General features: G+C 40.9%; 1 protein-coding gene across 1 annotated transcript in view; it reads right to left on the minus strand.

Moving 5' to 3' along the window:
• grapa (GRB2 related adaptor protein a) overlaps positions 1-24,816 on the minus strand; it is a 33,863-nt gene that overhangs the window by 7,665 nt on the left and 1,382 nt on the right. Inside the window, exons 2-4 of the mRNA XM_085784656.1 lie at positions 19,791-19,888; positions 18,647-18,766; positions 6,582-6,750 (exon numbers count right to left, since the gene is read on the minus strand). Coding sequence (XP_085640782.1) covers positions 6,582-6,750; positions 18,647-18,766; positions 19,791-19,888 — 387 coding nt within the window. The remainder of the gene's footprint in view (positions 1-6,581; positions 6,751-18,646; positions 18,767-19,790; positions 19,889-24,816) is intronic.

Below are 24,816 nucleotides of genomic sequence, written 5' to 3' on the forward strand. Positions count from 1 at the left end.
CTCTCCATCACATCTGCTGCCTCAGTGTTAGTTCACGTATTCCCATGAGAATTACGGGTAAAAGTCGGAAAACATATTCATCTGTAGTCATGTATGTAAACAAAGCCCAACTGGCACGCAAGCGCCTCTCTGTCTAAACAATAATGCAGAACAGCATGGTGACCTACAGTATGACCACATTAATAACACTACAATAAGTACTGTACTGTCACAATGAACCTTAAATAATCATGTTAATGACGTGATGGCATTACTTCTGACCCAGAGCTAATAACAGTGGGCTATGTATAATGTGGCAGAGTCCATTTTTATATGGAATTCATCTTGGATGTATCACATCATAGGACACTGAAAGCATTTGAATTGATGTAAAATGTAATAGAATTAAATAGAAGGAAGCTTGTTGTATCGTCCCATCTGATGCCACAGTCTGAGCTCTTAGACTGAACAGCAGAGCTGTGATTATTTTTGTGTATCTCATTCCTGATGTGATTTCCAAAATGTGCAGAGAAGTCTTTAATGACTCATCATACTGAGAGTTTTGTTAATAGAGCAGCAACAGCCTGAGGAATAAAGCTGAAATGATTAGTCAGTTAATCAGTGAACAAGAAATTAATTGGCAGCTTATTTGTTGATTAGTTTCAGTCGTTTTTCAATTAAAAGTGCCAAAAAATGTGAAAACTGACAGTTAGACACAGCAAGAGGATAATTCTTGGGTATTTCAGTGGAGTTTTTCTTTCTTTTTTTTCCTCTTCGTTTTTTAATCTGTCCTCTCACAGTTTACAGACAAAACTATTAATCAATGCACAGGGTAAATAATCTGCAGATTGTTGGACAATTAGCTGCAGCTATGTTAAAGCTATCATAAAGGGCAGCCATTGATTAAATCACTGGAAGAGCTCCATTTCACAATATTATCCAAAGATACCTGAAGAGTCATGACCAAAGAGATGAGTGGTAATGTCTGTTCACTCACTCAGAAACTTACACCCAGCTGACTAACTGGGTCTGACATCAGTAGAGCGAATATATGAAGTGTAAAATAGCAATAAAATTAATGAGCATGAACATCTTTTTAAGTCTTCAGTCAGATTTATTAGACAACAATTGCCCATAAAACTGGAAAATAATGCAGAATCTCTCTCAGCTCCTTACCCACTGTTCATAATTCATACATCTGTCAGTATTATTTGGCTTGAGCTCATCAGTCATGGCAGACCATAGATCCAGTGGATCATTTTAATGGTCACAGAATGATTGTTAATTATACATGAGCGATTTGAGCTCTGGACACCCACACCTCATCCAAGCTACGGTGCTAGCCAGTGTTGGTGGCAGAACGACGTAAATATCTTTATAAACACGAGAAAATATTTTCCTGTAGCTGTTCATATTAACAGATTTAAAATGTAACAGTATGTAGGTCATACACTTTATCTCACTCCCATGGGATGGCCGTTATTATCTTTCATTTAACTACCTTCATAACGCCCTAGAGCTAAATTCCTGGCTTGCACCTGCTCCAGCTGCATTGACTCCCCAGTGATTTACAACATGCATGAAACTATAGGGCTGCAGACTGCGACCATTTAATTACATCTTCAGAACGTTTTTTGGAGTCAGGGCTGCAAAATTTTATATCCAAGAGCACGCGTTTATGTGTGTACGTGAGATACATAAAGTCAACTAAAGCTTGTCTATCTGAGGATGCATACCTCGGAGGATCCATCTCAAAGCCGATTGGCTGCCTCCTTCAACTACAACATACAGAACGCAGCATTTTCATCCTGGGCAATTAAGGATGCAAACGGGTAGATCCTTCATGGCCCAACCTATCACAAGATTCACTCTGCACCAGTAATAAAACCAACCAGTTAAACCATACAAAGCCTTGAGCAACCTAAGGGTTGTCATAGCTAAGCACAAGGAGCCATGCACTGTTTTGCAACAGTACCTGAAAGGTTGTCTCATTTCAGTTCACTATCCTATATGCATGTTAGCACAATGGCTAAGAGGTGAAACAAGTTCATAGGCCGTTGAATTGGGACACAGTTTGTGTTTGCTTTAAACAGGAAACATTAAAAAATAATCTGTAAATTGTCAATTTACTACCAGAGCACCCACAAGTCATCCAGTTAAAATCAAAAGCACATGACTAATTTATTAGAAGAACCTTGAAGTTGGAATAAAACATTTTGTTTTACCTCTTCTCATAAAATGATTGTGACAATGTGATTTATTCTTGATAGCCCACAATTATCCTTTATAAAAGGAGTAAAAAGAGGAATGTATCTTAAAACAAAATGATTCCAACTTTATGACCAACAGTGTATATATTATGTGTTGCATAAGTGGCGCTCTAATTTTGTGCTATTTCTCCTAAAATTCTGGAAGCTCCAGTTCTACCAGTGGAAAAAGTTTGTCAAACACCCTGAGACCATTTACCTGTGAGAACAGATGTTGCTCAACAAGAAATAGGTTTGTGAGGTGCTGCTGTGTGAATCAGAAGCCTATTTTTAGGATCAAAAACCTGTCATCTTCATCTGAAAGCCTGCTGCTCTACCAGATAAAACCGTGCTATTTCAAGTCACAGCACAACACCATCTTAGTCATAAAATCAAGTTTAAGAACATAAAAGTTGATGAAAAGCTCAAATGCTGCCGGCTAGTGAACTTCAATCTACTCCGTTACAGTTACATAACAGCAAGTAGATGAAGGGGAAAAAAGAGCAGACTTATTGAAGTAAAGCTCACACGTCACAAAGATCAATACATGTGGATTGTCTTCAGAAGACCATGAGGTTCAGACAGGCTTACGCACTCAACACATTTCAACCAATCACATTTTCAAGTGTCGCTTGTGGTCACGATCCTATTCATCTTCACTGATGCTGTATCTCTGTATTTGTTGGCTTATTTATTTCCTGTGTTCTTTAAAATGCATGAGACTATTCAAGATAATGTTTTTCTAAACCATACGTGGCTCAAACTTCCAGGTCTCTACTTTATATTTATGAAGACATTATTGCTCCAAGCTTTTAGGAAGTAATGGAAAACACATCAGAATGAAAAGTCAAAATCCATGATCATTACGCAAATTTTTGAATACGTTTTTAATGTATGACTATTTGTCTAGTACTGTTAAGTTTCACCTATTTTATTTTAACTTTGTTCTATTTTATAATTTTGTCTTTGTAAAGCAGCTTTGAGTGTTTGAAAAAATAGCTTAAAGCAGATATCAGTGGAATGTTTTTGTTAATATAAGTCCTAAATAGTCCTATTTTCCGTCAGCAATCACTTACATGAAGTATTTCAGCCTAAACACGAGTCTCTCCGTCACTCTGCTCTGCTGTAACCCGAGGAGAAAATTTTCCTTGTGGGATACAAGTGTTATCCAATGAGGGGAGAGAACGGCATGAAGGGCTGTGTGTGCAGCCAAGGGATGCGCGTGAATGTGGTGACGTAGCACGAGGACCAATTGATGCCTGACAAGGGCGGGGGCTGCTAACTCATGGTGCGTTCAAGGAAACTCGTACTTTGTGTTTTTCCTTCCTGTGAAGTCATACCAGTTCGATCTGGTACGAGTTCACGGGTCGGAAGTTACGAGTGGCCGTTATAGGGAACTTTCACAGACAACAGGACGGTAAAAACACGAGCTACGGGTTACCTGGAACGCTACCAAGTCGTAGTTGTGACTTGAAGCTGTAACTTACGGTTTCAAAAGCCTGCCTTGAACACAGCATTAGCCGAAACGGCCGTGCCGCTGTTATCTGCTTTAATCAAATAAAATGTATGATTATTATTATTAATAATAATAATAATAATAATAATAATAATAATAATGATAATGATAATAATAATAATAATAATAATAATAAACTCTAAAAATCCCTCTGTGGGAAAGGCCACCCACACAGTAGGATGTGTGCACAAGTGTCATTTCCATAAAGGTCTCATTAGACTAATATCACTTCCTTTCCAACTACCTCAGAAAACCACAAAGCAGCCGTGGTTGGTCTCCAACACCTTAGAGGCCACATAGTGTCTTTTTGCAGAGTATGCAGAGTTGTGAGCTTTAAAGCTGTGGGCCGTTTTGCAGCAAAGTGAGCCAGACGATTCAAAGCAGCGGTCACAAATAGATCCCCATCTGCAGGAGGGAAACAGATGGTAGCATGATGGGCAAAGAAACCTGGAAGCTGTTCTCATCTGTTTTAGAGTTGCTTTGGGCTGATGCCTTTTAAAGGACATTAACAGCTTCCAAACACCGTTAGGATGGCCACCGATTTTTCAACTGAGGACAAACACAACAAGTCTGAGATGTTTAACGTCCCCAAAACAGTCTTGTACTCTTTTTTTTTTTTTTAAAGAAATCTGACTTGCTATTCAGATTACAAGGTCAGTGCTGATCAATATGTGATTCAATGGGTTGTGTTTTAGTGACTACTTCGCACATGAAAAACAACACATTAATGAGAGCAGCTTTACAGGAAGTCTGGCTGAATTAAAATACTGTATAAGCACAGAGAATGGGAAAAGAAGCAAAACAGAGACTAGACTGAACCCAGATGACACCAGGCAGAGACTGAAAGAGTCATTTCAGTCTTTTCCCTTGAAAGAAATCTCAGGAGCATTTTAAATCATGTATTATTACATTGTTTGGAAGTAGCAAAAGAGGCACTTTAGCGTGAGTGAACACAGATGTAGTGAAGAGCTAAAACAGTACACAGTGTGGCGTCATGCACTGTAGCTAGCAATTGCTAAAAACAGAGCATGCTTTGCAGCTCAGTATGCTGCTGCACTAAATCACTAAATACTCAGCAGTATGGGCTGTACATTATCAAAAAAAGGAGAGTGGGGGGTGGGTATTGCCATGGAAACAGGAGTTAGACCAAAGGCACACAGTCTAACCTACTCCTGGGAACCCCGGGTCACTTTGTTGAACTTCTTATCGTTTAAATAAGAGTTAGGCCTCCCCGTTGGAAATCAAATACGCTCTCCACTCCACAAGGCAGCTTTTTTTCTTACCTCACTAACACTTCTCTCACAACTCCTCTCTAAAACAACTGGTGGTCTATTCTCAGGTGCCAAGCTACAGCAGTGAGTGGGATGTGATGAGTATTAGCACGTGGCTGGTGTTAACAGTGATACAAACATGCCGCCACGTCAGGATCGCTGTGCATCAAATTGCTCTGCGGCGGCCCGGTTCGCCATGTTTGCCCGCAGGTGCGGCTGGCTTCCCTGACACTCCCAGGCATAGTTACCATGCAGCGTTATCTTGTCTGCATAATGAGTTTAACAACAGCAGCTTCCCCCATGGTGGGTTAGAGTTAGTCGTTGTTGTGATCTTTGTCTTTGATGACTCCTTCCAGAGCGTTATTGTGCACTTAAAGTAATCTAAATAACATATTCTAATACACCATGTTGTTATTAATTATCCAAGAGCATGAGAGCCAGATGAGAATAAAACTATGACAGCCTGACCTACTGAGGGAAACTGGACTAATCTCAACAAATTAAAAGTAACATTCTGTCCATACCTCGTATGAAACACTTAAATCATGTCTGAAGTAAAAAAAAAAAGCTCCTAATTGCCTTTAAAATATGTTTTCTTTAGCACAGCAGTGCTCACTTCCTCTGGCTCAGGGCCTAAGATGACTGATTTGGCTGTGCTCCTAACCGGCGGCAGCCCTGTGATCTTTCATTACAAGCTGCACCTCTACAGCAAAACCGCACTGCAACAGTCTCAGCTCCCGAAATTTGGCCAACATATGGGCTGTTCCCGTAGCTGTCAGCTCCATTAAAAAAACTGGTTATGCCTTCAAGTCACCACGAAATGAAATATGAACACCTGGGTAGCTTGTTATATTTGTCCTAACATACTGATTTTACAACAGATTGGTAAAAAATAAATAAATAAATCCCATTTGTCAAAATGCAGTTTCACTGGCAGCATATATAGGAGAGGGGAAATGGAGAGAGATGGAGACAGATGACGACAAGAGCGGTGCGTTTTAAAAGGTTTGGAGAGTAGATGTAAAATGACAGTGCAAACAAGAGATAAGGACTTAGGTGAGTCCCTGCAAAGTGAGACAGAAGGAGGCGGTTCAGAGATAGAAGCAGCAGCACTTACTGCTGACTTACAGTGTGAATAAAAACAAGTAAGAAAAGCAAAACATTGCCAGGTGTTTAATATATTTGTGTATGTTATATATACCGAAAATTGTAAAGATAATCAGAAATGAATTGGGTGATAATCAGATTTGATGTAATTTATGGTCCCAAAAACCAAGTTTATTCTATTGTTAGAATATGAATCACTCACAGTTACGTTTGAAAGTGTTTGAATTTCTCTAATCACTTTGTTTATTGATACTTGATCAACCTGTTATTTAACTAATAGATGTTGTCATCCTATTTTGTTGTTTGCTTATTTTGTAAAATTAGTTATTTGTCTCATTTGCTGTAGTTGCTATGGTAAACAGAGATATGGAAAAAAAATGTTGTAAGGAATTCAGGCAGTTGAATGGCATTAAGAAAACCCACAAAAAAAAACAAAAAACAAACAAGGGCTCACATGCTCACCCTGGCAAATTGCTCGGGGTCTCTCAGAAAGACGGTCCTCTCCTTAGCGATGCTGTTGCTATGGTAGAACTCCACCAGCTCGTTGAGAGAGGAGAAGAGCTCGTCCCACACGTAGTACTGACCGCAGCGATCCTGCAGCACCTTGAAATGCTGAACATGGTCCCCGTAGCTGCAAACCAAATACAGAGAGAGAACTTTATAAGGACACGAGCTCCCTCATCTTCTTAGTGGGTTCATGGAGTTGTGTTAAAAACGTTTGACTCCTCTCTGAGTTCGATGGCGCTCTGGTCAGACCAAAGAAAAAAACAAGTATTGTCATATGGGTAGCAACAGTGAAGATTAAAACAACATTGTCATCATCTGATCTCCCCTGGGTGCAGCACATCACATCACAATCTGCATTTAGCATACAATAATAATGTGGAACAGCTTTGGGTTGATAACAACACTCTTGGCCTTTGGTCCTCTCATCCGCCCCTTTAACTCCACAGCTGTCAGCTGTCAGAGCTGGCTTGCGTTCAGTGCTGTCCTGTTCATTTTTCTCCTCCAAAATACTGCAGGAGCTTTTATTTCCTATTTTCTTTTACTTTGATTTGTGTTTTTGTGTGTGTTACTAGTTAAGTCTTAATTTAGGCCTGTGCTCACTAAGAAAACAATACAAAGCAAGACCATGGCAGCTGAGCTGATGCAGGATTTATAAAGACAAGTCCACAATATGGAAAGTCTATTGAAAATCTAAATCAATAGAATTAGTGAAGAATAGAGGCGATTATCAGTGGAGCCTTTTTTTAGTATGTGTGAGTCATATTTTGGAATTAAAAGAGCAGGCGATGACATTTACAGGGGTTTCACTGTGGGTCTTGGGGAGTCTGTGCAAAGCAGATGATGCCAGACAAATGTAAGTAAGATTTAAATGTGTATGACTTACATTTTTTCGCACTGTATAAAAAAATTGTACCAGAGATTTTGATGAATTCCGTGTTGATTGGGAAACAATAATTTAACAACACTGTGAAATACAATGAAATGAGGCCAATGGCACAAATAAAAATAGCCACTTTTGGAGTGGAATGTGCCTTGTTGCTGTGATTAAGAGAGTTTGGCCAGTGTTCATTGGCAATCAAACCTGCTCCCCTATCCTGCTCCGTGGTGGTTGCTAAGTAACTTGCCAGCTTATCTTTAGAAATCTGGACATCTCACCGTGATCGCACTGTTATATAACTGGACCTAATATGCAACGGAAGTCAATACAACTCCCCCATATTTCTAAACACATCACAGAGTAGGTGTGTGTGTGTGTGTGTGTCAGCCTTTAATGATGTAAAACTCTAATTTCCCCTGTTTGTAAAAAGAAATGATAATAGAGTGGTGCTGGAAACAGTGTTGATGTCATCATGATGTTTTTTTATTGAAACATCTTTGGCAGATTGCTATAAGTGATCCATCTTTCCGTAGAACAAGCACAGTTTGGCATTCAAGCTCACCAAACTCCTCCTGAATCTAGTCTGATGGGCACCGCTCCAAGCTCAGAGAAAGTAAATGAGCATGGGCTTGTTTCGTCCCAGAATTTCTTTTCTCTATTCAGCCGCCGAGCTCTGTGAACAAGCAGGACCGACTCCCTGATGACTGGATGGCATTCAGCGACACCTCCACCCTGCCCTTCTTTCTCTGCCTTCTCAGTTTCACTCTGTATGTCCTCATTTTTCTCCTCTCTCACCCTCAGTCAGTGTCCCAAAAATGATGAGGCCATATTGTGGAGAAAAAGAAAAAGAGAAAATCGGCGTATACTTAAATCTAAATGTGAAGTTTTTTGACTGACTTTTGGATTGACACAGTTCTAGCCTCCGTACTCTTTGAAAATTAAGTCATTCTGTCTGAGCAGCAGTGTTATCTGTCTCCCTTTTTTATTTTGCTTTGCTTCTGGGTTTGTATTCTTCTGAGTTCTCACTCCTCTCTATTATCTGATTTCTGTCTAACTTTTCCCTCCCTATTGCAATTACGAGCACCATTGTGTCTACGTTGCCTTACTCCATTCAGCCTTAGCCCTGCACTGACACACACACACTGAGCACAAAATCCTGACCGTCTGTGAACGATCTCCATTAGCCCCACCGCTGTCCCTAGTTGTCCGGCACCCTCTGCTGCACCCTGCTGGCGGGGCTCTGTGACTGCCACCAGCTGTTTGTCTGGGGGCAACAAGGCGTGGGCCAGTGTGTGCACTGCATGCCAAAACCTTAATAAGTGAGGATTTATGGAGCCACAGAGTGAAGAAGGTGAAGAGAAGAGTAAAGATTAAGGAAAGGATGTAGACGGAGCAAGGACTTTCCCTCTAGGGATTCACCAATAATGTAATGCATTAACATTACATAGCAAATACTGAGGAAAGGAAAAGGGAAACAAAACATTTCAAGTGTGTCTGGGTGACTGTTCACCACATCCAGCTCACATTTCCTGCAGGTGTTATGCAATTGCAACCTTGCTTCATCTAGCATTTTCTTTTTGTTATGGACGTCACACCAGGCCCATCTCGAAATGAAATGTTGTCTCCTACTAGCTAAAAGGCGGTTGTTAGCACCCCCATGCTCTGATATGACCATTTTAAAGTCTGGGACGGTGTGATATTAAAGCTGGTTTTCATATTCACACATGAAACTCTATGTTACCACTATTTTGGACTGACAGCATATGTTAAAAGCTGTCTGATGTCTGACCTTTCATGAAAAACCCTCCATACATGTGTAATGGTACGAGTATGTGTTTAAGAAAAAAGATAAAAAAGAATCTGGGGGGAAAAATTTGCTTTTCAAATTAAAATCCACATGTTTAAATAAAGGCTAAATGACCAAAGAATAACTTTAAAAAGTCTACACATTGTGAGAGATGAGACAGTGGACTGTTGCTGCCCATCTCCACACAGCTGATCAGAATCCATTCAAATGCTATAGAATAACAATGGAGGCTTAATGATTTTTTTTTAGAAACTATATTGTATTTACTTTTCCTCAGCTCAGGAGCTTTTTATATCTATCTAATTTCGATCAATTAAAAACTATAATTCACTCCAGCTATCAGCAGCAAGGGTTTATGAAAGTAAAAGGTTTTTTAAGAGGAAGAAAAAGAGGATAACGTAGATGAATATCAGATGATGAAGGTTTTATTAATTATTACCCAGAGACATGAGAGAACCTGTGTGCTTTAACAACACAGACAACATCTGTCTCAACTTCATCGCACACACACACACACAAAGAACACTCTCCAAGTGCCCTGTCATCTCCCTGATCCAGTGTAATTAAGGCCCACAGCGATTGAGAGATTATGTTCTTTTTCCAAGTAAAAGAAAAACGAGAGAGAGGGAGATTAAGAGAGAACAAGAATGAGAAAGACTGAAGGAGGGAAAATGAAATAGATTGTAGAGATGGAACACACGGCGAGATGAGATATACTGTAGATGAGTAGCGGAGTTATTTTTAAAACTTTTACTCTGTGCCAGCACAATTCAAGATGAGCGAAGGTCATCCATCTATCTCTCTCACTCTAGACTTCCTCCAGTTTATTCTCACTTCCCTGATCTCGCCGTTCTCTCATTCTGCCCCAACCCCTCCTTCTCTAATCTGCTGTTCAGTTTCTAAACTGCTGCAGATGTCTGCAATACTTCACACAGACACACTGACACCTCCAGCTGTCAGTTGAGCGCGACGTGCGTGTGTCAGTAACCGATGGTCGTGTCAAGGCGTTATCAGTATGCATGCTCACTGCAAATCACAGATTATATCTTGTGTCGACACATCGGTGTGTGTCTGTTGGTGTGACGGTGTGACCGCCCATCCATGGCTTACAGGTCTCATGTATGACAGCTTGTCTGTGACCATAGTGACCAGAACAGGGTGTGTGTGTGTGTGTTTTTGATGCACACATGTGAATTTGTAAGTAAGTGTGTATCATTCCCTTGCATGCGTGTGATGCTTGCATGTCAGTGAAAGAGTGAGAGGTTCAGCTCCTCCTGCAGCATTAAAGAAGCACGGCCCGCCTGCCACAGTGGATGAATGAGGAGGGAGTAAGTGTGTGTGTGTGTGTGTGAGCACAGTTAGGGAGCTGAGACGGAGCGAATGAGGGGAAGAATGACAAAAGATGCTTGGTGTAGGCAATTTAGTCGTGTAGTGTGTTGACGGCTCAATAAGGAGCCTCTCACAGAGAAATGATATGAGCACTGTAAAGTAAGAAGAAGTCTCTCCTCTTCTCAGGTCAGTTATCTCTCAGGGAGAAAACAAACATTATTTATACTTAAAAAGAGAAAAGAAAAATTGTCTTTAGCTTTTGAAAACACACAGTGTCTGTGTAACTTTGAACCACCTCATACAATGAATTCACACCACAAAATCTTGAAAATTAGGACAGATCGGTACGCATTTATGATTAAGAGCTGCTGGTTATTTCAGGAGATTGGGTCCATATCAGCAACAACAGGCAACTTTTAACTGTAATAAAGGAATCCCTGTATGCGAGTAGTTACATAATAGAGTCTCAGAGCCAGAGCTGCTCTGAGGGAAATACAATAATCATAAGTCATGGAGATAATTCTCAACAGACAGAGGCCAAAGAGCCACAGGTTTTTTTGGCTGTGTGATGTGACACAAACCCTCAAGTCAAGACGTCACAGAGATAATTTACTTAAACAAAAAAAAAAAAGAAGTAGGCCTACTTGTTCTGGCAGGTTTGCAGTGTCTCCAAGAGATTAGTTGAACTGGCCTGTAGCGATTTAAGATAGTTAGCAGTCCTATTCTTAAAAGGAGTAATTAAACAAGTTGGGAAATAGGCTATAAAGTTTCTTGCAGAGAGTTTGGTGAGAGTTTGGTTACATAAACATGATCGATGAATGTGAAGCTAGCCCGTAGCCTGTGAGATTAGCTTAGCACAGACTCTTGAAACTGGTGTAAACAACAAGGCTTTGCCCAGGGTAATGAAATTACTCAAAAATGATCATAATAATTACATTTTTTGTGGACTTAACAAACTTAACAGTTGCGTTACGCACGTGATTGACTATATACCACGCGCACTTGTTCATCCATTCTTCCAACCATCAGTCATTTCCACCTCCTGCTGCTGCTGCTCTCCCCATTCAGCCTATGATCTCAGCCAGATCCCACCATCCTAACAGGCTCAACTATGCAAAAAAAACAACCTTTCAATGAAAAATAGGAAACAGTCAAATCCCAACCTCCGCCCACTCCCTCACTCCTCACACCCTATCACACAGCATCATTTCCTCAAACTGCCTCTACTAAACAATCGTTCACTCAACAAAGCACTTATTCTAAACAAATTCATCGCTGATAACAAGTTGGACTTCCTCTGCATCACTGAAACCTGGCACAAACATTTGGACTATTTTTCACTCAACCAAGCCACCCCCTCTGGATACACACATTGACCAACCCCGTGTGGCCTCAACCCATAAAAAAGACCTCAAAGTCATCGCCATATCCACTCCTCCTGCTTGAAAATATTGCCCTTAAACTTCCTGGTCTTGCTCCCCTGGTCATTGCAGTTATCTATCGCCCTCCAAAGCCCAACCCATCATTTCTGCCACATTCTGGACCTAGTCTGCTCCACTGGTCTCACCATCCAGCAACTTTCCAGCATCCACCTCCACATCTCTGAGTCCCTGCTATCACCATGGACATCCACCTTCCCACTCCCCTCCCCAAGGACAAGCGAACCATATCTTTCAGGAACTTAAAATCTTTATCCCGCCAGGACTTCTCAGCCTCCCTTTCCAACACTCTGTCAACTTCCCCTTCCCCACTGTCTAAAGACCCCGACGAACTAGTTAACCACTACAACAGCATCCTCTCCTCCTTTCTGGATCAACTAGCTCCCACCAAATTCAAATCTGTCTCATACCCACTCAACAGAATCCTATGGTACAACCTCCAAACTCAATAAACTCCAGTACATTCAAAACTCTGCTGCACGCCTCCTCACGCACACCCGCTCCCGTGACCACATCACCCCTGTCCTCCAGAACTTCCACTGGCTCAATTATCACAACGGATAGAATTTAAAATCCTCCTCCTCACCCATAAAGCACTCCACAACCAGGCCTCTCGGACCTTCTCCACCCTTACATCCCTCCACGTACCCTCTGCTCTTCTGATGCCATTCTCCTCACTGTCCCTAAGACCAAGCACAGAACCTGGCGGCGCAGAGCCTTCTTTGTTGCTACCCCCACCCTCTGGAACTCTCTCCTCAAACACATCCGAGACACCACTGACCCCACATCATTTAAGTCACTACTCAAAACCCACCTATTCCGCTCTGCTTTTAACATGTAGTAGGTCTACTTATTGATATAGGCTATTGTTGTATTTGTTTTAATCTGTATTCAAATGTTTTCTGTGTTTTAATGAGTTTTCCATTTTTTCTATTTTACTACCAGTCCTGTGTTAAGCTAACTAAGTGCTAGTTGCTCAGTTTTCTCATATATTTCTCATCAAGAAAGTGCATAGTGTAGATCTCCAAATATTTTTTGGAGTTGCTACAGATTGTTTTCAACTTTTTTGTTCCCCATGCAGTTGATCCAGAGAAGAGAGGGACAGAGATAAAAGGCCAGGGTAAAGATAGAATTAAGTCTGAAAAAAAATTGAATAAAAAAAGAGAGATGGAGAAAGGAAAGGAGGAGACCTTCTGGAGGGTTTGTCTCCCAGAGGAGGACTGACTGGTTTTATTTCATCTCTACTGTCAGTATGAGAAAATAGAGAAATAAGAACTTAAAGCAGACCCCCACCATCCATCCCCCACCCCATCCACTGTAAGCTTTTCCCTCTCCTGCCTATTTTATCTGCTGTCGCTGCTTGCTCTTTCCCTCTGTCTCTCTTCATCTCTCTGTATATTTTCCCCACTCCTCTGTATTTCTCTCGGTATTTATGTCTCTGTCTCTCTCGAGCCTCTCTCAGCTGTGATTTGGTCACTGAACTGTGGTATTAAAATGTGCCATTGAGATGTGGTGTAAGCCTAAGAAGACCAATGCACCAGCTTTCTATGGTTTCTATGGTTGCTACACATTTTGAGAAGGATGAATTCACTATAGGGATGTTTTCAAATCCCTGCAGCGCCCATTTATTCATCATATGCAAACAGCTTTAAAGGAAGAGTTAGCTTATTCGCTTTTCTTGCCAAGAGCTAAACTGAGAAGATTGATACCATTGTCATGTCTGTGTGAGGCTACAGCCTGCAGTCGGTTAGCTTAGCTTAGCATAAAGACTAGAGAGAGGAGACATCTAGCCTGGCTGTGTCAGGGTAACAAATGAGATAACATGTTAATAAGATTAAGAGGCTTTGCGCTAAGCTAAGCTAACTGGCTGCTGGGTATGCTTCCTCGAGTTATATTATTGATTGCCTCCTTCCCAAATAGTCAAAACTTTGCTGCAGTGATTTGTGGATGCATAAAGCGAGAACACAACTTTGAGAAATTCACCTGAAAAAAAAAGCTGAAGCTATTTCCTCCCTGCCTCATGTATTTACTATTCCAAAATTGTGTTACATAACTCAATGAGTCACTTCTTGAGTCAAGTCTTTGATGCACCCCCCCCCGCCCCCCATGCATTAATTTGTCCAAGTAAACTAAACTAATGTAGCTACAATCTGAGAAGTTATCAAGAGTCACTTAGTGTGAAATTGCACCCCAAGTGATGACATTCACACAACACTGAACACGCAGAGACAATGTAGCTGTAAAATCAGTACTATAAGCCCAAAGGTCATTTCTCTTTTAACAGTTCCTCTTTAGACTAATGGCCCTGATAAGTGACCAACTATGACTGATGACAAGGGGGCCGAACAGCTCATCCCTGCACTTACTGTATGAGCCATCAGCTACTGGAACATGAGTGATATCGAGCCATGTCAAAGATGGTGGCCAGGAGGATTTTTGTTTTTTTGGCTGAAAACGTCAATTTAGATCAGGCACAAGAAAACAAATGTTCTTACGCGCATCACACAGACACACAATTTGTGACAGCCATCCAGCACAGACGAACCATTTGACTACTAAAGCAAAGAAGATGTCTTTTACCGATGAACAACAAAGGCAAAGGCCATGGGGAAATCATATCAGTGTTTGCAAGCTTTGTGTACACGTGCATGGGGTGACCTCTGTGCTCACAATTAAAATGCGTGAAGCAGGACGTAGCTGTGGTGAAACAACGTTGAGCTCGAGCGCACAACAAGATGAGCAGCAATCTAGTGGAAAGTGACGTCCTGCCTGTACAATTTAAGGGAAAGAAAAAGAAACATCTTGTAGCCTACTGTTTTAACAGAAAAGAGGTAACCAATTGAAAAAGACAAAATGAAATTAGCCTTAAAATCAATTCACAGAGCCTCTCTCTTTTGTGTTGTAATTATAATTAAATCCAATCTAATGTAATTGTAAACATGCTTTTGCAACTGATTTCCTAGAATGTGTGTTGATGACGCATAACGCCTGAGAACAGTTGTTACTTTCAGCTGTGAAGGTGCAGGTTGTGGGGGGCTGACATTGATAGTGAGAGTGGCAAAGAATGAATCAGGAAGTGAGATTTTTCCATTAGAGAAAAAGTGACAGTTACATCTCACCTCTAAAAGAATCTGTGAAATACCACACAGGTACACGACACGCTGCCTTTATTTAAAACTGTGTCAATGTGCCTCCGCTCTTTCTCTTAACTTTTTTCTTTTTTCGCAATAGATCGATATACTGTACCATTGTGGAGGACTCAGAAAAGACGAAATACATCCTTTGGGTGCATCTGCTGCTGAGTCAAAGAGAAACTGTGAAAGCCCAGCTAAGCACAATGGATTCTTCATCTCTCCATCAAAGTCCACGTTGGCGTCACTTTGTTCCACTTTCCAAAAATAAGCTACTAAATAACCCATTGGGACAGTTTCACTGTTCGTCCCCTGCCACATACTCTACACCCACATTTCAAAAGGATTCTACTATAAACATGCTGTAAAAACATTAATCTTCTACTCTGTCTCCTACTCCAGACCACACACCCCTCAGACTGAAGATCCACAATCACAATGATATCTACCACTGAGGACACTGAGGTCCCAATTTCTTTGGGGATTTCAAAAACCTGCAAAAATTTTCCATCTCGGTGACACCCAAGGTTTTGAGCGTTTGTAAAAACCAGGCTAAAAATCCCAAGGTCTCTGATTGTTTGGAGAGCAAACCAGTCATATTGAGTTTGACCGGCACTGATCAACTCGCTAATAGGAAAAGGAAACATGTCTGGAAAAAGTAAATGAATAGTGAAAAGGCAATCCAGGTATGCATCTTGATTTTAGGGTGGCAATAATAACCCTACATCACCAAGTAATATTAGATGGAGGTTAAACTGAAGTTTAGTTCTAAGATATCAACAAATACTCAATGTTATATTGAAAAATAAATTATAAATGCTGTTTTCTATTTAAAAATGCCACATATCCATTTTCATAAACCATATTCACAGTGGTTCCAAACTCCACCTGCAGTTTTCCAGTAAACCAAGAAACAAAGACCCTTCCCTGAACCCGTCCATGGATCCGATTTTCACGGACTGATGTGACGTCAAAGCCGGACAATGCTGAGCTGCAGCTCCACAGTTACTCCTGTCAGGACGTCTTCACTGACAGTTGAGCTGTCTGTACACAAGGACCACACACACACACACACACACACACACACACACACACACACACACAAACAAACACACACACAAACACACACACACACACATACACGTGCTCAGACAAACACCTGACCCAATTTTAAAGCTCCTCCACCATCCAGCCAACAACAACAGCCAGAGAGACATCAACAAACAGCCAAGAAAACAAGTAGCATCAAAATCCTCTCTGTCCCCTCTTGGCAATCCTGTTTTACACACTGCACCTCCCTTCACTCCCTCACTCTGCTGTAATTTTACATTTTGATTCCCCTGATGCAAAGTCAACCTGTTTTTCCTCTCCTCTCCACTCTTCTCCTCTCCTGTCCTCTCCTCTCCTCTCCTCTCCTCTCCTCTCCTCTCCTCTCCTCTCCTCTCCTCTCCTCTCCTCTCCTCTCCTCTCCTTCCTTCTCTTCTCCTGTCCTGTCCTGTCCTGTATTGATCCTTTCAAAACTCTCAGAGACAAAGACAGAACACCCCCAAAAATAGAACTCTGAACCCCTAACATGAGTCATCTCACAGCCCCAGTTGTAAGTGACCCTCTGCTCCAGACCTGGCCTATATTAACGCCAAATTACAGACTCTATAATCTCCCGCCCGGGCAAACGCACACATACACACCCTGCCTCTCCGATTCCAATATCTTCACAGCCCCTGGGAGAACAACACCAAGCCTCAGCTGCATCTCTGACCGTCATCCCCCAACAAAACAACCGATCGGCCCCATCAGCAGCTCCAGATGCCGCAGTGTGCCAGACAAGATTAGCTCACATCCGGCCAGAGGGGTTGCAGATCCTCCCTCTTACCCTCCACCCCACACCTTATCCTCTAAACCCTCTTCCTCTGACTGCTCCTCTGATCCCCTGCCACCACCATCATCAACGCTGCACACACACACACACACACACACACACACACACACACACACACACACACACACACACACACACACACACACACACACTCATGCATCTGCATATTCCAAATATATTAATTAACAAACAAGGCACAATTATACTGTGTGGGGAGGGGGCGTGTGCACAGAGTGTATGTTTAATTAAAAGTAAGTAAAATGTGTTTATGTAGCACCTTCCAATGGAATAACATTTTTTCAAAAAGCAAGAAAGGACAGGGTGTATTCAGACACACCAATCAAAAGCCAGACCCCCCCCAAAAAAAGTTTCAATAGCTTCACAAGACAGGATAATAATGGATAACAAGGATAAGGAGAGAGCATTTGGGTGCCACAGCCTACAGTCACCTCAAGACTAATAGTAGGTTTGAGGGACAACCAGTAATTTTTGCTCAGTAGACCTTGCAAACCATGTAAAATGCTCCAGAGGTGAGCAACAGTATTTTACAATGCATATGGAATTTGATTGAGGACAGTTATCTGCAGCCGTCATACGAGGCAATACAATATACTTTATTGTCCTGCTCAGGGAAATTTGTTTTGGACTATGCAGCTGTGCCATAAATGTCTTGACAGCCACAATGACAGCAAACAATACATCCTCAGCCATACCATAACTGACAATTAAATAACAGTATTGCACATATCCCATAACATAACAAATACATACACTTCATAAATAATACTAAAAGCTAAAAGATCACCATAATATAAGCACTATACAAATTATTGCACAAACTTCGGCCTCAAGCATTGTTAAGGAGTTTGATGGACGTTGGAACAAATGAATTCTTAAAACGATTGAGTTTGCAGTGAGGGACTCGTATACTAAATGAAGAATATGGGAAGGGTCATTTACTATCCTCTGGGCTTGACTAAGAACAGATTGTTCATAAATAAACTGAAAGGTCTGATAGACGCTTTTTCCTATCACCTTCATGGCCGTGTGCGCCAAACGAGTGAGTTTAGCTTTTAGTTTTGCAGTAAGGTTGCCATACCAGGATGTCATCCCATATCGGACTAAGCTCTCTAATACTGCCTGGTAAAATAAAAACATGTCTGCGCAGAAAATACATACTCTGCTGTAAACGAGAACACATTGGTGACTTTTAGAAGAGCGGTTTCTGTTGGGTGTAGTTTGTGGAAACCTGACTGAAAGGAGTAATACAGCCTCTGCCACACAAGAGGAGGCTCCTTTAAGTGTGAGTCAGTGTTCCTGGCGTAACACAATGCTGACACATGCGTAGATCTGCTAATTAAATGTGATTGCATTAGATGAGGTGGGATGAAACTTTAATCAACCCTGTGGAGAAACAGGACTAATTTTTGCATTAATAAATGGATAGATGTGTAATGGAGAAGGAAAAACATGGATCAAAGTTGGTTGTAGGAACCTATGTGAATTTTAGGGGGAAAAGTTAAGAGTGCGAAACATTTGATTATGAATTATCACCTACCTGACGGACATGGAGAACTCTCCGGGAGCGCTCTCACTCTCTCTGACCAGAAACGCTCCACACTCCCTGTGTCTGAGTCGGCTTTCTGCCACGCCGCGAGATATACGACCTGCAAACCAGCTGCAGGCCAGAGAGAAGAGAACATAAAGAAAAAGAGGCAGTCAGCGATGCCACTGCTTTATGACTACGATCTGTGTTCAGATTAATGAGCAGCCACTATACGATTTAGCACATGAACCTGAGGAGGGAGTGTGTTCAGTTGTTTGTATTTTAGGCGCACAGTACAGATCAGTGCTGACAGATAAAAGAGAGGTTGAGAGCGGGGTGAACAAAAAGAATAAAACTAGCACATCGCTGAAAGTATTTTTAAACATGCTGCTAAATATGCACGCAACACAAATCCCAAAATGCCAGATTTCAGTTGTCAGCAGTGGAGCGGTAGTAATAATGTCATTTTTCATGTTTTTTTTTTCTCATTAGTTTTGCTTAGTAGAGCAGTTTGCTTTGATGGGAGGCTTGCATAAGTGGTGCTCTGCTTTCATGAACCTGTTCTCCTCATCTGATGACTCAGATTGAGTTCAGGTCTCTCAGTTCAGGTGAAAGGGTCAGCGTTCCCAGTTTTCTTTCTTTTCTTTTTTTTTTAAATTATAATTTCATGACGCTGTGAAGACATATGGATGAGCTAAAAACACTCACACACACATTTCCCAACTGACAACATGCAAGTTTTTAAGTGGGACGTATATCAGTGTTCATTAATGAGCCAGAGCTGCTGTAATGGCTGCGCTGTCAGTTTAGTGTTTGTCACTGTGAAAAGTAGAACCCAGCTGGTGTATGACCATCTGATGGAGATTCAGGGTGTACCAGCAGCTTCACTATGAAAACACACACACTCTGGCACACACACGCACACATAGCTACGGCTGTATTTTGCGTGATTACGTAAGGCAGCCAGTGAGTGTGTCCCTATGGGTAGGCTGCCTTATGCCAGAGTGCAGATGTCCAAAGCGGAGCAGAAAACGCCCAGAGGTGCACACGCTCACTGATGAGCTGTTTAGATAGACTAGTGCTGGACGTGTGAAATGCATTCATCTGCTTTACTAGATCAAGTTGAAGATGCATGTGTGTGTGACTGTGTACTTACGCGTGTGGTCGCAGGTTGATGTAGTTTTTTGGCACAAAGCCTTTTCTGTTGTGGAGCTCAGCTGTGTACCAGTTAGGATCATCCTCCATGTTGGTGATCTAGGATTTAGCACGCACACACACACACAGACACACACAGATGTAATACTGCCCATAATGATGTTATTATAGGCTAGGCCACTATTTCACTCTCCTCGCCAGGCTTCTCTTCTTCTATTATCCTCCACAGTGGCTTTTATCCATATTTGTGTGAACTCGTGATTCACACAAATTCCAAAGCACATAATATTATTGGCAAGTTCAAAATGTCACATGAAGACCTTTGTCATAACACACACTTGGAGGGGCAGCCAACAGATCTGGCCTGCTCTGCATTAACCCAGAAATTTCATCATAATGTCACGGTATAAGCTTCATTTCAAGTGTTTTCAAGCGTTTTCTCTCACTGCAGGATCAGTTCACACGGACCATTTAAAATTGGGCTTTGTGTTATAATAATACACTCCTCCCCTGACAAATCAAAGTTCATACACATTCAAACCCGACTCCTCTCAATTGAGCACACTGAGATTTTACTGCTCATAACAGACTTCGAAACCGACATGACAGTAAGTTCACTGACTATATGCGCTGCTGTCTTATAGAACCGCAACAATTAATCGAACAATAATCAATTATTAAATTAATCATCAACTATTTTGATAATTGAATAATCGGTTTGAGTAGTTTGTGAAGAAAAGAAAGTTAAAATTCTCTGATTTCTGCTTCTTAAATGTGAATATTTCTGGTTTCTTTGTTGCTTTATGACAATATACTGAGTATCTCTTTGGTTTGTGGACAAAACAAGACATTTGAGGACGTCATTTTGTGGTTTGTGACCAAACAACTAATCGATTAATCGTGTTAAATAATCGACAGATTAATCGATAATGAAAATGATCGTTAGTTTGCAGCCCTACTGTCTTATGACACTATAGCAAGCCACAGGAAACAAGACACGCATGTCAGAGTGAGTGGCTGCAGTGACCACTGTTTAACCAAAGATTCACAATTTTGCTTTAAGCCTTTGATTAAGATCTACCAGTAATGAATTTACACCTACAAATTTGCTCTCAGGGGCAGTTTCCACAGTCACATTATGTCAGATTTATAAAAAACTAATAAACAAGGAAGGGGCATTCATGTCAGCCAAGAAAAACAGTGAGTGCCTCTACGTCCTGCATGCAGTTGCATTGTGTATACGTACGTCGCAAACAAATAAGACGCAGATATATTTGCAAGTACATTGGTTTTCAAATCATTTTCTCCAGACAGAAGATGATTGAAGCAAGTGACCAACTCATCCCTCAGGTGATTGTTGTTCTCTCCAGAACTTAGCTTCATTTTGAATAGAGCAGCGATAGGCCATGGTAAACCGTTTCTATTTTCATCATTGATATTATTTTGACAGTCTGTTTTAGACGAGCTCAGAGACAACAAAGTAGTGAAGGGCGGTGGAGGACAGCCTTTAATTGTGAGCGAGACACATTGTCATCTGTTTAATATGTAGACAGTAGCTGTTTTATCCACTCGCATTTCGCATTTCTTTGTTCTGGTCTGTTTCTTTTTCCAGTGCTATATCTCTTTCAGTATTCTAATCCTGTTGTGACATTCCTTGTCATGTTGATTTTTTAAGCTGCTGTTTTGTTTGCTCTGCTCGGCTGCCTGCAGAGACACATTTCATATACCCTCTTTCTTTATCTCCCTGCAGACCTCAGGTCACTTTGTCATCACTTTTTTTCACACATAGCCCCCTGCATTTTATCAGTGAAGCCAAACAGGTAAAGTGCAGCATATAGGTAGTAAAGAACGGTACAGATGAAATGCATCCTGCCAGTAAGCATTCATGGATGGAGAACTCCCTGGCCGATGTTGCCCATATGTCAAGACACTGCCCCGTTTCCTTCTCTCCCTTCAGGAACTTTATTTCATGCACCAGCTATTCTAATGGTTACACTGCACATTTGTATGGGCATTTTAAAATGTGTTGCAGGCTGTAGAATGACTTATTCACTCACAGAGCTAAGTGATTGTCCTCAGAATGATCAGTTTCAATGATGGCCCATAAGACAGAGGTTATATATGACTTGAAAAAGAAGTCCCACTTAAACAACACTTTGTTGTATTGTTAAGTGGGTTAAATGTCATGTTGCACTGTTGAAAGAATATCACATCCACATAAGCTCAACTGGATGTTTTCTCTCCCTCCGCACTGCAGTCACTGACTCAACCCACCGAGCCACAGCCTCGGTTCATTCATCACTCTGACTCTGCAACCCACACATTAACTTTTCGAAACTAAAATTTCCCCCACCTCTCATGACCCCCTCCCCCTCTCGCTGTCCTTTTTGATTTTGCATCTTAATTCCACTTTCCCAGGGGCCTCATTACAGATCCATCTGAAGCACTTCACTCTGCGATAAAAGCAGCTTTTCCTCTCTTTTTCCTCTCGACCTCTCGCAGACAGGACACTTCACCGTCACCCTCCACCATAAAACAATAATCAAAAGTTATATGAGTCCTAAAGCTTTGTCGAATCCTGGATCACTGAAGCGTTCTAAATCCCCGGTTGTTATTTTTTTTTGTTGCTCATCATTGGAGAGAACGCAGTGAGTCTGTAATCAGCCAAACCTATTCATAATTTCTTCCTCTCAACCTTCCCATGCTTTATGACTACATCTACATTGTTACTAGAAACTGTGGCTCTTGCTCTTTTATTAACAGCGTCCTCAGATCCGAGTTGTGACTGACGCACATCCTTCTGGACCGTAAAGTATTATGTTATGTTCAATATTATAATATAATATTATGTCATTAGTACATAATTATGTAAATGATGGGATGACACAAAATATTAAACTTAGAAATTAGACATACCTCTGGGCAAAAAAAATTGAATCGAAGGCAACTGGACTTGAATTTGTCTCGGAAGACAAATTATCCAAGGGGCTTCAGCAGTTTGTGACGCATCGGTCTGACTAGTCCTCACTTTGTCAGACTAGTGAGGACTAGTCAGACAAATACAAGTCCAGTTGCCTTCGATTCAATTTGTTGCCCAGAGATAACGATGACCTGTATGAATGAGAATATTCACAGACATACACTAAATATCTCATCTGTATGTGCGTGCCTCACTTGCTCACATAAAGACAGACTGTGCTTAGGTCCTTTTTTGTTGGCACAGGAAGTCCAACAATAAAAAACTTTGTCCCCAAGGATTTTTTATTTAAGTGAGTACAGTTTTGAAATGTTTATCATTAGGTGATGAGAGCGCCCATTCTACTACATGATTACATGATTTTAGTTGTGCCACTCCCTGATAGAGGAGTGACATGATTGTCACATTCGGTTGTGGAACAAAAGAAACGCCCCACTTTTGTGTGTGTCCCCTGTGTCAACCTTGTCCATGCTGTCTTCTGGCTTGAAATAGAATGTCAGAGCAGCTACTTTTTTATTGAACCGAGAGTCTATTTTTATCATTTCTTCACAACTATCTGCTCGCCTCAGACTGATTGATCATGTATTTATCACATGGTTATACTGCACAACAGGGCATGAAACAATGAAACAATGCTACTCCAAAAGAATAACACTCTCAAAAAAAAACAAGCTTTCATCCATGTGATCATCAAGAGCAGCTCTGGGAGCAAAATACAGCAGGTTATATAGAAAAGTAGGTTTGGCACAATAGGTGTCTGACAGTCAGTTTGGAGTCTTTTTAAATGATGGACATTTTACATAATAGTAAATTAAATGTTGTGATTTTGTAAAGTTCAGGCCATCTGTGCTGCAGGCGGGAAAGAGCAAATGTGAAGAATTATTTAAAACTCTGACCTAAGTGTGAACCAGAGCTGTTTGGCTGAGTCAAGAGAGCAGTTTATCCCAGTGGGAGGAAAGAAAACATGGCACATAAAGTGAACAGCGTTTTAAGCGAGTCCCATTTTAGTTACAATAAATAAACGTCATTGGGACTTTGATGCTGTTGACTTAGCCCTCAGCTTAAAAGGAGACTTTTTTTCCAGTCTTCTGATAAAACCCTACAGCTAAATACATCAGGATTCACAAATGGATTATTTAGAGAAAAAAAAGTAAAATAAAAAAAAGGATTTTCAAATCACAAGCCCAAAATAATAATTTACCAAGTTGTATCTGGGCATAAAAAACTGCACGCAATAACAAAAATCACATAATAGGCTACACTATAACCACACACTGACAGCAACATTAACTAAATGCCACTGGCTCCATACTGACACTCATACTGAATTAAACACATAAATAAAGATTTAGCAGACACAGGAAATGAGGAGCTGCTCTATTCATCTGTTGTCCAATATTGGAACTGAGTCTGGGATGAATAATATTGCAGGCTATGGCACACAACAGATGAATTCCTCCCTCTAGCATAACTATCCTATTAGATGTCACCAATTACATGTCATGGGTTATTTTGTATATCTGATGTGAAATGGTTCCATCTTCCTACCTCATCATCCTGAAGTGGTTTCTTACATTTCTCAAAATAGGAAAACTCATGGAGAATGGTGGCAAATTAGTACAAGTGGCCATAGAGATAGTATAGATGACAATACTATATTCATATGCTAGAGTAATAATATAAATAGAAAAAATAAATCTTTTTGCCAGCAGCATTGTAGTCCACTGAAGCTAAATCTAAAGGAGTAATTTATTTCACTGTGTCTTCTAGCTTATGACTGTGGAATAAGGTGCTAAGTCAAGAAAGAAGCTCTTACTCTTTAATTACGAGGTTCACTGCTGATGACTTAAAGGAACGATATTCTACGACAATAACTTCTAGCTGTATGAAACTATCTCTGCTCTGGGTTTCGCCTGTTAGCCATTGAAGAAATACAAAAGCAGCATCTTAAAAGAATATTTGATTTGCATCTAAACGCAAAAACTGCTTAAGAAATCGGAACAGCTTTTCATTTTGGGACGGTCTGTTAAGACACAAAATATGACGTTAC

Source organism: Trachurus japonicus, chromosome 8 (genome assembly GCF_045865225.1).
Source record: "Trachurus japonicus isolate A0001 chromosome 8, Traja_1.0".
Lineage (NCBI taxonomy): Eukaryota > Metazoa > Chordata > Actinopteri > Carangiformes > Carangidae > Trachurus > Trachurus japonicus.